At 41.3% G+C, this 14298-nt stretch overlaps 2 protein-coding genes and 2 non-coding genes across 15 annotated transcripts in view; all 4 read left to right on the top strand.

The window, feature by feature from the left end:
• Nucleotides 1-19: 19 nt before the first annotated feature.
• nifk (nucleolar protein interacting with the FHA domain of MKI67) lies at nt 20-3600 on the top strand. The gene is made up of 6 exons (XM_042427264.1): nt 20-242; nt 1079-1207; nt 1551-1659; nt 1835-2046; nt 2219-2278; nt 2755-3600. Exons 1-6 carry the CDS (start codon nt 120-122, stop codon nt 2992-2994), a joined length of 873 nt encoding a protein of 290 aa, XP_042283198.1. The 5' UTR covers nt 20-119; the 3' UTR covers nt 2995-3600.
• LOC121907858 lies at nt 1299-1428 on the top strand. The gene has a single exon (XR_006099098.1). It is a non-coding gene; the product is annotated as a small nucleolar RNA ACA64 (small nucleolar RNA).
• LOC121907859 lies at nt 2549-2679 on the top strand. Its single transcript, XR_006099099.1, has one exon. It is a non-coding gene; the product is annotated as a small nucleolar RNA ACA64 (small nucleolar RNA).
• Nucleotides 3601-4839: 1239 nt separating the features above from the next.
• Nucleotides 4840-14298, top strand: part of clasp1a (cytoplasmic linker associated protein 1a) — a 93320-nt gene continuing 83861 nt past the window's right edge. For 10 of the 12 annotated variants that reach the window (XM_042425810.1, XM_042425811.1, XM_042425809.1 and 7 more), the window contains exons 1-2: nt 4840-5008; nt 7869-8636. In XM_042425810.1, coding sequence (XP_042281744.1) covers nt 8439-8636 — 198 coding nt within the window. In that variant the 5' untranslated portion in view covers nt 4840-5008; nt 7869-8438. The remainder of the gene's footprint in view (nt 5009-7868; nt 8637-14298) is intronic. The other 2 variants (XM_042425812.1, XM_042425816.1) reach the window with 1 other exon arrangement.

Here is a 14298-nt window from a genome sequence, read left to right as displayed (position 1 = left end):
GTTGTCGGTCAACACGTGGTCCAACCGGATGAGTAAACCAACGTGGTGTCGATAGAGTCGGTTTGGACAGCGTTGTTTTTATTTGTACAGTTTATGTCAGTTATCTTTAGTTAATCGAGATGACTGAAAGTTCAGCAGAGTCGGTTTCTAAGCCGGCTAAAGAGCTGCTGGCGCTGAACCCCAAACAAGAGTCAGAGTTCAAGAAGAAGGTTCAGGAGGCGAAGAAGAACAAATCCAGCAAGGTGCGTCAGAAACCTAAGAGAAACATCACGATTATCTTCTAGCTCAGTGGTCCCAAACCTTTTTGTCCTCTGATCGCTTAAAGTAAAGCAAAGTCTACCTGGGACCCTTCATCATGTGTTGTGTTGTTTACCAGTTAATTAGTGAATCGTTTTGTCCATAAAATGTCGGAAAATAGTGAAAAATAACCACAGTTAGTTCCAAGTTAAATCTTCAAATGTCTGCGTTTATCTGACTAACAGTCCACATTTTTACTTAAAACATGACTAAAACGATTATTCAGTTATCTAAATAGTTGCACTAATTTTCTGTTTATCGACTAATTGATTAATCGATTAACCTTGCAGCTCCAGAGGACTTAATCCGTTTTATTTGAATAACTTTTAGAGATTTGAGGAGCTAAATCCACGAGAAATAAGAATATTATAAAAAATAATTCAGTAAAGTATATGTGTACATGTGTATGTCACATGTCTTAAAGAGTCCACGTCTATAAAATTTAATTAAAAGTTCTTTATATTTGGATGAAAATAAGAAGCTTTTTCCACAGCAAACATTTTGACTTGTCACAGTAGGAAAAGCAAAAGTGGACTAATTTGTTAGTTCTCATATTTTAGTGTGATATGGTGCTGAAACTGAAACTGTAAAATGGAATTATCCATTATTATTTTTATTATATACACTGAGCTTTTCCTACTGTTGACATGTCAAAATGTCTTCAGTGAAAAAGGTCTGTGTTGTTTTATATATATGAAATGTACCCATTACAACGTGTGTTAATGCATAACTGATTCTGTGTAACTTAATCCTCATGTTTATTGTATTTTTTTTTTCTAAGGGGATCCGTTTGTCTCCTGGAGTGATTTATGTCGGCCATTTGCCTCTCGGGCTGTTTGAGCCGCAGCTCAAAACTTACTTCGAACAGTTTGGGAAAGTCCTGAGACTGCGACTGTCCAGGAGTAAAAAGGTAACTTCCTCCATCATCTCCTCACCTGCCCATTAGAAATCTAACAAGAAGAAAATGTTTAGATTTTACTAAGTTTGATCAGACTTTTGGCTCGGACTGAAAATGATCTCAGATGTATCAGTGGTCTGAGTTCAGATAACTGAGCCTAAAGTATTCTGGCGCGTTAAGCTTATCACCTGCTCACTCATTTGCAGAGTGATAAAACCCATGTGCCGACAAAAACATGAGGGGGAAACTTTGAAAGCATGAAATAGGAAATGGGTTTGAGTCAAATATGTGGTATGAAGTCATTTAAGAAATGTAATAGTCATCTTTTTTCTGTCTCATTTTTCTTTACTTGCAGACAGGTGGAAGCAAAGGTTATGCATTTGTCGAGTTTGACTGTGATGAAGTAGCCAAGATCGTAGCGGAGACCATGAACAATTACCTGATGGGAGAGAGACTCATCAAATGTGAGTAAAGGTGCAACGATGACTCCTGATTCCTGTTTTCCTACAACGTCACCTGACACATAAGCAGATAAACAGTTACCAAATAGATCCCGTTAGTGCTATGATGCTTTAACGTGACGCACTCACTGCTCTACACGTAACTCTAAACACATCGCCTCTCTCACCATTTCATCAGGTCATGTGATCCCACCAGAGAAAGTACACGAGAAGCTGTTCGTCGGCTCCGAGAGGGAATTCAAAAAACCCTCGCATCCCGCCGTCGCACGCTACAACAAGAAGCGCACGACAGAGCAGATCGCCAAGATGACGGAAAAGCTGCTGCGCAAAGAATCGAAGCTCCGCAAGAGGCTGGCAGCGAACGGCATCGAATACGACTTCCCGGGATTCGTAAGTGTTGAGAGTTTGGAATATTTGCTTTAAATGGCAGCTAGATGTTGTGTAAAATAAATCTGCCCTTGAATAAAAATGGGATTGAACATGGAGTTATAGACGTATTCAACACTACATTGTTTGTTATTGTCTTTGGTTGGTGACCTTTGTGCTCTTTTTGGTTTTCCAGGCTGCTCAGGTGCCTCCGAAGAAAAAATCTGATGCCATGAACGCCTCAACGTGTAGCGATGTAAGACCGATACACATATCTACAGCTTATCGTTTAATCTGTTGATTATTGTCTTGATTAAGTGATTAGTTATTTGGGCTATAAAACGACAGGAAATGGTGAAAATGTGCCCGAGGTGACGTCCTCAACCCAAAGATATTCAGTTTACTGTCATAGAAGACGAAATAAACCTCAACATATTTGTATTTGAGAAGCTAGAATCAGAGAATCAGGACTTTTTATTTCTTCAGAAATGACTCAAAATGATTAATTGACTGATTTTGCTTTGGCACAGACTGAAAATGACCCCGGATGTGTCAGTGGTCCGGGGTCAGATAACTGTGCCTATAGTACTTTGGTGCGTTAAGCTTATTACGTGCGTCTCCCGGTGGCATCGTGATAAAACCCATGTACCAACAAACTCTATCTTTTTAAACAAATCCTCTCAGTATCACAATGAGCACGTGTGACTAATGAGCTCGTCTCTTCCTCCTCAGGACGCCACACCCGTCTGCACCCCGTCTCTGCTGGAGAGGAGGAAGTCTATGGTCGTCAACGACGATGACGAGGACGACGAGATCGTCATCAAGATGCCAACTGTAGAGAAAGACGAAGAGGGTTCGTCAGAGGAGGAAGACAGCGACAACGAAGAAGAAGAGGAGGATGATGATGATGACTCGGAGAGCGAGCCTTCTGAAGGAGACAAGGCTGCCACAGAGGACGCGGAGGCGCAGTGAAAGTCTTAGTTTTGGTTGTGGACTTGGTTCTCTGGTTGTCAGATCAGAGATGAGGATCACATGTGGTCTTCCATTTGCTTTGAGTGACGGGACGACTTCAAACTGAAATCACTGAGTATCTTTTAGTATGTGGACGTCACATAACAAGTTAGAAAGAAGCTCTTATGAAAGATTCCAACATAATTGTGGGTATTATTGTGAGTAAAAACATCACAATGAGGACTTCTTTGACTCATTTACATTTCAGTTTTGGAGCAGGCTGTTTCCTTCCCTTATAGGGCTTTAATGTTGATGCAAAACAGAAGCAAGTTTTTGTTTTTTTTGTGTTTTATAACCACACTTGTATAAAAATGTGGCTAAATTTGTACTATGTAAACTATGATCTTTAAAGAATAAATATGAGAATCTACTCTGGAGCAGTAATTTTAATACGCAGGAAGCAATGAAAGAAGAAACAGAAGGGATCGTACCTTTGACCACTGTTTATTACTGGCCTGTATTGTGTACGAATCCTTCACATGAATTGGTGATAAAACCAGAAGCTGTAAATAGTATGTGAACTTTCATTGTAAGTAAAGACTGTAAGACAATAAACTGGTTGCTGTAGCTCGTGTTTGTTTGTGGGTTTTTTCCTTTGAAATTTTGATATATATATGTATTCTGATTAAAATGATTAAGAATTACATTCAATAAATATGACATTCACATCAACTTTTAATTTTTGGCCTCCATCACTTACATTGAAAACACATTTGAAGGATCTTTTAATATCCAGTATGAACAGGAGGAATGATTACAGTGAGGAAAACTTCTCTCACTGTTCATATGGACATCTGACTGTTGTTTTTAAGACAGACTTGACAAATTGTAGCCTATCCTTTATTTATTTAATGTTTATTTGTGTGGGGACAGGTATATAGCATGAACTTATAGCCTAAGCTAGTTTGTAATGCCTGTCCCTAGATGGGCTTTTAAAATACATAAAAGTCAACAGTATAATACACATGAAGCTGCACAAGACTCAACAATATGTATACATGCATTATAACACGAAACAACAAAGTACACACAAAGAAGTAAAAAGTTGCAAGTTCCATAAAACAATAAGCAGCAGATCACTCAGGACTTTAAGACTGATCCCTGTTTAACCTTCATCCTACCAACATATTTAACATACAAGAATTAATTACTGTAAGAAACAACCATCATGGCAAAATGTTAACTTGTTTCTTCTAAAAACATAATTAGTTATGTAATTAATGTCATCTGAAAAAAAACATTATTATTTAAGAAAGTTACAGTTAATTTGCATATTGTGTAAAATGAAAATATATACTTTGATTTAATACAAAGTGCAGCTTTTATCCCAACTACAATCTCTCCACAAAGCCTTCATAATGACTGACAGAGAGCCCCGACCCCCCTGATAATGTGTGATACTTTAAATTAGGACCCCTGGCAAACATGAACTCAATAAATAGTTCCATCTATTAAAACTGCATAGGCGGAAGTCGGAAAACAATGATATGAAGCCATTAAGAACAAATTGATGTTGACAAATTGAGGCATGAAAAACTGGAATGATGGAATAAAGCACCTGTGAGATATGACAAAACTTAAACCTCTGGGGTCTGCAGGGACCCCGGTCAGCAGGATTCAGGTTTTAAATGTAAATCCTGCAGCTTGTTGAACGGTAACAACCTTCCCTGCGCAAACTGGAAATCACAGAGCCCGTTTGTCCAGTAGATGTCGCCAGAGGTCGAGTTATACACTACAAGTTTTTTTTTTTTTTTTTTTTTTTGCATTGCCATGCGACAGTTTTCCAAGTGCCAACATCATCCCTGGATCTACTGCGCCTGCGCACGACGATCCCATTCTTGTCCTGCAGGCAGCATTCCGGGTGGAGAGAGAAAGAGAAAGACACAAGAGATTTTTTGGGCCGTACACTGTAATATTTGGTACAAGACACAGGAGCTGTATGACCAAACCAGCCGCGGCTTTCAAGCAGGATATGGTGAGTAAATACAGGAATAATGAATGTTCACCTCCTCGGCACATTTTCTTGTCTTTGTGCTGCCTGTCTGTCTGCCTGCCTGCCTGACGTTTCATTGAAAGGAAGGGCTCCGCTAGGGGCTAGCTTTAGCTTTTATCCCCCCTCCTCTCCTCCTCTCTCCTCTTCTCTCCTCTCTCCTCCTCACACACACACACACACACACACACACACACACACACACACACACCTACTCTTGTCTGGTAGGGTGGGAAAGGGTTAGCCAGCTGTTTTTACAGAGAAACAAAAAAAAAGGGAAAGGTGTGTTTTAATGGTGAAACACAGAGGGGGACGTTTTGTATCACGTTTTAAGTGTTTAGAGGCTGTCAGGGCTGCTCCTCCTGCGTTTGGTTTTGCTAGCAGCTAACGTTGCACAAAAGCAGAGAGCTGTGTGTGTGTGTGTGTATGTATATATGTGTGTGTGTGTGTGTGTGTGTGTGTGTGTGTGTGTGTGTGTGTGTGTGTGGCAAAACAGACACCAAGCAAATCTGGCTGACAAGGATGACTGGCCTGTCAAAGGTGAGAGTAGAGCAGTTTTAAGGTGGTATATTGCAATGCAGTAGCAGAAAATTGCCATGTTATTAAGTTATTGACATGCAATGCATTTTTTATGGTTTTAAAGGAAAGATTTACAGTTTTTCCATATGTGTTTTCAGTGTAAATAATGGAGGACAAAATCCACAGTGTGTGCAAAAATGCATTTAAAAGTTGATGTGAAGCTTATATGAGGCTTCAGCAGTCTGAGTTAGTCATATCAAGTGGATATCTGACACATTTACAGTCTTTTATAGCATCGAATTCCCTCTTTGTGTTTCCTCGGACAGTGTTGAGCTGCGGTGGAAGTATAGTAACAAAAAGAGGCACTAAATAGACTGTAACGTTGAAAGATATATACTTGATATGACTCATTTGGACGACATTCATTTGGGCTCCTGACTGTTGCTTTTAGGGTAGCCATGAAAAATTGTGAACTTGTCCTTTAAACAGAATACTTAGCAACTCAAAGAGCTTCATACATGCAGTGCTAACACATTATTACTAATATGTATCACACTCAGACCGTTGTAGCTTCTTTTTAACATTTATTTACACTCATACACACTCTTACACTTGCATGTCAGTCATGTACAATACACTGTTTATCCACTTATATGTTTAGCTGCTTTTAACCTGAATTTTACTGCTTAGCCAGAGATCATATCTACATAACATCACGTGACATTGTTTATCTGTATTGTGCTTGTTAAGTAAGCTAACAATTGAATAAATTTAGCAAATATCACCACAGTTAACTGGTATAAAAAAGGGAGCTTCTCATATAATTTAGCTCGTGTTTCAACAATGACTTTGCACTAACAAGGAGAAAGTAGTTCACACGTTATGTCACCGAGAAGGTCATAGTCCAGTGAATTCAGCCCGTATCTAACTGCTTCAACACATGCAGGTTTGATTTTCACTTGCCAGAACAAAGGCCCACGTCTGATAAAGAGTTGTTTAAGCATTCCTTTCCGACATATAGACTCGTCACACACACACACACACACACACACACACACACACACACACACACACACACACACACACACACACACACACAAAAAAGCTGAAAGTTTGAAAGAGAGGAGAGACCCATCAGCGTATGTATGATTGAGCATTTTTGAAATGTGGAACAAGTAAACACTGCAGCGACGTCCTTGTGTCTTATTCATCTGGAGTTGCTGCTGAAGTTTTACCACCTCAACCCCCCCCCAGTGTTTACATGGCAGTAGTGGGCTGTCAAGATGAAGCTGTCAGTGAAGAGCCTTGTCATTTTTGAATGTTGATTTTTTTTTTTTTTTTATTCCTTTTTCCAGAGTTCAAGGCCTAAATGTGTTAGCTAAGCAGCACTGATTATTACCCTCATCACCGGCTGCTAGCGTGTTTAGCTTTTTCAACACTTACTTACTAAGGCTCAAGGTATTTTGACGCTTGAATATTACATGATTGTCTCACATGTCAATCCCAAAACCGTGGATTTTAATTATAACAGCTTATCTCCGCTGTTCCGGGGAAGGTTTTTCCAAAAGATTTTGAAACCTGGCTGCAAGAGAGAGAGAGAGATTAGCTCCCATTCAGCCTCAGGAGCATTAGTGAGGTCGACCACGGATGTTGGGCAACAAGGTCCTGGCTCCTTCCAGATCATCCCAAAGGTGCTGAGTCTGAGTCTCTGTGCAAGCAGGTCAAGTTCTTCCACAAACCAGACTGACGTTTCTTTATGGACCGTCGTTGTGATGCTGAGACAGGAAAGAGTCAAACTGTTGCCACAAAGTTGTCTAGTTGAAACAATCAGGCTGTTAATTGATTAGTTGATAGACAGAAAAATAACCTGCGACTATGTTGATAATCAGTTTACATAATGTTTAAACCCCTTTCATGCAAAAATGCCAAATATGATTATTTGCTGGGGTTTTTCATTTTATGTGATGGTGTTGAGCATTTTATTATTTTCTCCCATCTTTTAGTCCAAATAACTAATCAAAAATATTAATCAATGGTGAAAGAAAATAATATATATGTAGATTATATTAGGATTTCCCCTTCATTGGAAATAACAGCCCTATACCACAAGTACACATGGGCAAGGACGTCCACTTACTTTTGTCAATATAGTGTATATCACTATGCTTTTATTTTGTTAGATGAACTTCTCTCATTTCACTAACAAAATCTGAAATAAATGTGGTGTTTGTGTACCAGCAGCATCAATAATGATGTTTCTATTTAAAATGAAAAGATTCAAATAAATGAACTCTATGTTTGTTTTCTTTCTCTTCTGCTCCTCCAGGGCTCTCCAGGCCAGATCCCGGGACAAGACATGGAGCTGTGATCCAGCCCTCTCCATCTCCATTTGCTGCTTTGCCTCCTGCTCACCAAAAACCAAACCTCTTCCAACCCTGCTATAGCGGTTTGGCTCCGACTCCTCTAAGAGAAGAGAGAGAAGAGAGAGGGGGAGAAAAAAAAAAAAAAAAAAAGCCCAAGTGGGAGGGAGTAGTAAACTTTCCCCAGCTGCTGTCCAGACACACACATGCTGCATTGCTGCCATTCCCCAAGCACTGCTCCATCCATCCCTAGGGCACGGCCACTAGCTTGCTAGCGAGCGAGCTAGCACTTGGCACAAAAAGAAGGCCTGTCCTTAGGGATAAAAATACAAGCAGACTGGGTACACTTGTCTCTTTTTTCTTTTCTCCCTCTTTTCCGGGTCACCCAGCCACATACTCACCACAAGTGGGGCTTCTTTTGTTTAGCTGTCATTCCCGCTGCTTTGAGCAGTGGAGGATCGCTAGTAGGCAGCCAGTCAGTCATTCAAAAGCAGGCGGCCTGAGGAAAGCAGAGGAGGTGCTTATCTGAGGCCGGGATGATGGAGCCCAGCATGGAGAACTGCCTGGCCCAGGTCCTGCAGAAGGACATGGGCCGACGTCTGCAGGTGGGGCAAGAGATCATCGACTACATCTTGGACAAAGAGAAGTCCTACGACCTGGAGCAGGATCAGACGGCTCTCGACAAGATGGTCGACGGCATCGCCAGCTCGTGGGTCAACTCCAGCAACTTCAAGGTAAACTCCACCGACCAGGCGGTTGGAACAATAGGGATTAGTGGGATAGTGTCATGTTGTGGGCAGCCGGGGTACCAGAGTCGCCCACGCGGGTTCCAGCCTTTTCTACAGCTAAACAGTTTTATTGCATTCAGTTTTGGGAAAGTGCATTACCACAGTCTCGCTTTGCACTTTCATTTTCCACCTACTGACATTTTCAAGCTATTATGTCTCCTCCTTTAGGATGTGTCATCTTCATAAAGGCATGCTATCTTTTGCCTTCAGTTTATTAGTACATGTCTGTCACAGCTCCAAACGAGCGTGAGTTATGAAAAGGCCATCAGTCATTTAGATCCAGTCTGTTGTCAAGTGTTTCAACAGGACTGAGCATCGACAGTTGTCCTTACACATCAATAGATGTTACTGGTGTGTGAGTCAAATAGAGCAACTGGGGGAAAAAACAACTATGCTGCAGTATAAATTCATAGTTATGCGTTCATTCATTCGATCTCATTGTGCAGACATATAATGGGTCTTTTTTCTAGTTTGTTTAAGGAAGAATTTCCAGTCTTTCTGGACAGCTTGCTGTTTGCAGCAATGCAAAAAACGTTCTCAGGCAGGCAACGTTATTGTTCTGCTTCACCATAGAGCCTGGCTCACATTCTTGTTCTGTGATTGATTGTGCTTTATTTTGGAGTTAAATCTAGGGCACAATTTTATCTGACCCTGAATCATGATTACATGAGCAGTTCTCTCAGTGCCCGACCACAGGTTGCTTTCTCTGCCATAACTGTAGGAACACATTCTTTACTAAAGCCCTGATTTCATGTTGGGATATGCTGCTTTTACAGCATATTTATGTGGGCCTAAAAATGTCAAGAGATCTCTGCCTGAACAAAGCCGAGCCCGCCCCCCGACCGCTCAGGGAAGACTTTTAGTTGTAGTCTTTGTCTCCAGGTGTTCTCGGTGCTGCTGTGATGTACTCACCTGGACGGTAGTTTTTTATGTGCTGCAAACGACCACGTTACAAACGCCGCGGTGCACTGCTTGCAAGTCTGAGAGTGAAATGTTCAGGACGCGGAGCGAGAGACGGCTTAATTGGATCTGGCCTGGTTACCGCTCAGATGAAGGGGTACTGAGGTCCCAGAGCCGGCACATATGAGGCTTCACAAAGAGGAGCAGGCCAATGCTTCTGGTTGCAGACAAACCTCCCTACATTATACTGAGCTTTTGCTTCTTGTTTTGCGCACCGGTGTTTCTTCTGGGTGCTAAAAAGCATGTCAAGGCTTAGGTGAGTCAGGCTGTCAACCTGTCAAAAAGCAGGGGATGATATTTCCTCTTTTTTAAGGTCTAATAGAGCCGGTAGAAGAAACACACACACATCTCTGCTCTTTCAGTGGCACTACTCGTGGTCTTAGTCAGCCCCAACAGAGGCAATGTCCTCAGAACAGGCCCTAGCCGATCACTTGGCAACTAATGTGGAAACTATTCAGTTTGAGAGAGAGAAAGAGAGAGAGAGAGGGTGATGGATTCATTCGCCATAAATGGAGGTTTTGGGGTGGGGGGGGGGGCCTCTAATACCAAGCATCTGTTTAAAGAAAGAGTTTTACAGTTTACAGTCATCTCACCTTAACTTCAGTGTCATATTTAGTAACGTTGGTGTTCAGAAAACAAGCATTACATTGTTGTTCTGTCATACAGGTTAAGTATAGAGGAAGAAGAACATGGTGTACTCTTCCTTTCATATTCCTGACTGGAAGGGGTTCAATATAATGTCAAGCTGATAATACAGTTCAGTTTGGGGTCATGACATTAAATAGATGAGAAAGTATTTTATGTTTTCTGGAAGGAAATTGTTTCTACAGCAACATTGGTACTGCATTGTGTCTCAGCTGTGTTTTTCAGTCATAATAAAAGGTCCTATTAATGTTATTGAAATAGAAAAATGCTGCGTTTGTCCCCTTTTTACAGTCACGAACAGGAGTTCACGGAGAGGACGTTTTTCTTTCGACATTTTTTGGAAATTCACTTATTCCCTTTTTTTTTGGCCTCTAAAGCTCACAATTTAACATTTTATATCTCATTTGTTTAATCTGTAGGCTACAAAAACCAAAGTGTAAGAATAACTGTTTGATGTTTTGTAGTCACTGTGTGGTTGCCGAGCGACCAGTGGAGAATCCAGGAAGCCATTGTGACAAGGCCAAGAAATAGTCCGACACTGAAACCCCACTGTAAAACCACAACTTGTTGTTTTTAAACTTAATCATTTTTAAGGAATTGAGCTAGAGCTGCAATGACTCGTCAGTTGATCCGTTAGTTGATGGACAGAACATTATTTGGACAGTTTTAAGAAAAAAATGCCAAAATTCTCTGGTTCCCACTTCTTGAATGTGAATAGTTTCTGGTTTCTTTAGTCATCTTTGACAGGAAACTGAATATCTTTGGGTTGTGGACTGTTGGTCGGGACAAAACAAGACATTTTAGGTTGGATCTTGAGTTTAAGGAAACAAAGATCAACATTTTTCATAATGTTCTGACATTTTATAGACCAAACAACTCATTGATTAACTCATCGAGAACATAATCAACAGATTAAACGATAATGAAAGTAATTGTTAGTTGCAGCCGTAGATTAAACGAGCAAGATATAACTTGTCAATTAATGAGCTTTACAAGTGCTTGTAGGGGGATTTTGTTATAGCCTTGGATAGAGGTAGGCTAGCTGTTTCCAGTCTTTATGCTAAGCTACGCTAACTAGCTGCTGGCTATAGCTTCATATATAGTGCACAGATTACTCTCATCTAACTCTTGGAAAGAAAGCAAATAATATATATATTATTTACTCAAATGCTGAACTTTTCCTTTAATGCTTTTGGATGTTTCAGGCTGTTTTTGATTTATGATGTTCAACTTCAAATGGTTACTTAAGCATTATGGTGTGTTTGTGTATGCTAACCGACTTTATCCCTCAAATAACTTTTGTTTAGTTAGTCTCAGGTGTGCTCTCAGTCACAAAACCTGTTACTGCTGAGCTGTTAATGACGTCGTCTAGGATACAAGATGACGCTAATATAGGATTTCATCCTTTGTGTGGCAAACTTGGTAACCTGCTGCCTGGCAAATAGTCTGCACAGCTTCTCTTGCATCTCAAAAACATAGAAACAGAAAAGCCTACCTTTTGGCCTTGGTGACATATTGAAAACTGTCAATCAGTAGATTTTGTTCAGTCTTGGAAAATAGGAGTGTAAGTATCACCCAATCTGAACATACAAATGATAGTGATGAGACACTGATATCGAGCCCTCTTGTATCTGTATGTGGTGTGATCAGCAATGCCCCGGAAATGTCTTTCTAAAAGAAGCAGAAAGCATGAGCGACACACTGATTGCTGTCGCCAGGCTATTCTGACTGTTTCTAAATAGAGCAATTTAATGATTCATGCACATACAATTTCAAACGATAAGCGATCATGTGCGCGTTAGACGGGGACACCTCTTTACACAGTTGTCATTTTCCAGAGCAATCTCCTTCTGTGTGCTCCGTGCGTCGCACAGTGTGTCAAGTCAGCAGCCAGCCACCTCCCGGCTGTGGTTTCAGCTGCTAAATCAACAAGAAACAAGTCTGCATACGCCTGATGGATCGGCTCAATGCAGAGACGTGGTGGTGGTGGTGGTGTCGGAGGAGGCGAGATCGAGCGAGGAGCAGCGTGTTTGTCACTATGATGGTTTTTTATATAATTTTTAGTCTCTAGATAAGGTTAAATTTAGTCTTGTAGTTGTCTGACTGTGTTTTCGGGTGTGTGCATGCACAACCCTACATGACATAAGAAGTGTTGACTTGTGTCTGCTGCAGAGACCGACCACGCCCACCTCAAGAGTCAGACTGTTGCAGTGTCTCCAATGTAATCACACTCAAAACCCTTTTGAGTCACATGTCTTTTTTTATTCATTTCAGTTACATTTCGTCACATTTGATGCATTTAACTAACTCTTAAACCTGCAGTGCAGAACTTTTACATATAAACACCAAATGAGTGCATACAACGCTGGTTAAGCCAATCACTGCCAGATAAATCTCTCTGTGTTTCACAGTATACTGAAGTTTTTACTCTTGTGTTGGGTTTGACATTCCCGCGCTGGCCTCATGAATGCAGACTTCTAACCAGCTAACTTCCGGTTAGCTCTCCGCTAATTTGAATGGGGATAAAATCACTTAATCGCTTGGCTCTTCTAGACTTTCCAAATGTTATCGGAACAAATGGATGAGATTCTGATAGTGAAACGAGTCATTTCTCGTGGGTTCTGTGATACTCAAAACAATTTCTCCACTGTTTTACAGCCGCAACAGAAATGACGGAGTAGGCTACAGCTATGACGTAAGCACGTGTAAACAGTGTTTTTGTAATTACTCTCACTGCCTGAAGGGGGAGACAAAAATCCTGCGCTCCACCTTTTAAGTACAACACTAAAATAAGCTTAAATCGCCATGCCGACAGCACTGACTGACCGCAGGAGTCGGAGATGGTAGAATGATGATCATGCAATGAATTCTCAGAAAAATAAAGAGCATTTAATGAAAGAAGGAGCATCACTGTTTTCTCTATGGGTCATATTTTAGTCGACCATTATGGCAAACTCTAATGAAACCAATATCACTCTCATCAATAAGCAAGTAATTTGATGTTTTTATTCAAAGCGTTCTCCTGTGCGACGAGGGTATATATATTTTTTTTGGCATTTGTGGCCTCGGCGGGCATTAACGCTGACAGATTTAACACCAACCTCAACTCCCGATGCTGCAGGACCACAAAACAACAGCAGACAAACAATAAACAAGAATTTGATTTGTATGCCACTCCCCCCCCCAACACCTCTCCCGCCTCAGTTAGGCTCTCGTCAGTCGCCATCCATCACGTCACCTCTCCTCAGCATCATCTGCGTCTCTGCCTCTCTCTGTGCAGAGCCAAGTCTGGGAGCTGAGGTGGTTTACTGACTAAATCAATCAAGGCTGGCAGGGCTGGTTTCCGGAGTTGACAAGCTCTGAAACGATCGCACAGACAACCTGGTGCCACCTGTAATGTTCAGCCATGTCTGGGCCAAGTGGCCTGGGCAGACCACAGGCGAGGCATTTACAGGATCACTACTGATGCTGGAGAGCATTGCTTAAGATGACAATATGATGACTATATGATTGACAGAAAATCAAGGAATGATGCGGATATTGAAGTTAAGGAGTTAAAAAAAATCCGAAAACAATATATTGGCAGATAGACAGAGCGCATTGCTGCGTGTGATGACTTTGGGCGGAGAGGAAATAATTCTGGCGCTGCTTCGTTCGACCAGATGTGGCCAGGGGAAGCTGGTTCATTTTGACCGTAAGTCACGAGGCAACTTGGACGAGAGACACGCCATTGGAAGGCTGATTGTCCTGCGTTACAGACTGGAAATAAGGGAGAGAAACCTGATGTTGAGCCTGCTGCGCCTGTTGGTGCTGGTGGTGTCTCTGAGGTGCTTTCCACTAATGGTTGTGAGCCTGATGTTTTGGCTGCGTATGCTCCTTTCATTAGAAATGGTCACTGGTGGGAAGCGACGCTACAGTCCTGATAAAAATCCTGAGGGATACAGGTACAAATGATTCTTACATAGTGGACTCTGTGTTGCCTTTATCAGCAGAGACTGACACT

Source organism: Thunnus maccoyii, chromosome 11 (assembly GCF_910596095.1).
Source record: "Thunnus maccoyii chromosome 11, fThuMac1.1, whole genome shotgun sequence".
NCBI classification, from domain to species: Eukaryota; Metazoa; Chordata; class Actinopteri; order Scombriformes; family Scombridae; genus Thunnus; species Thunnus maccoyii.
Note: the sequence above shows the minus strand (reverse complement) of the source record. Positions and strands in the feature narration are given on the sequence as shown.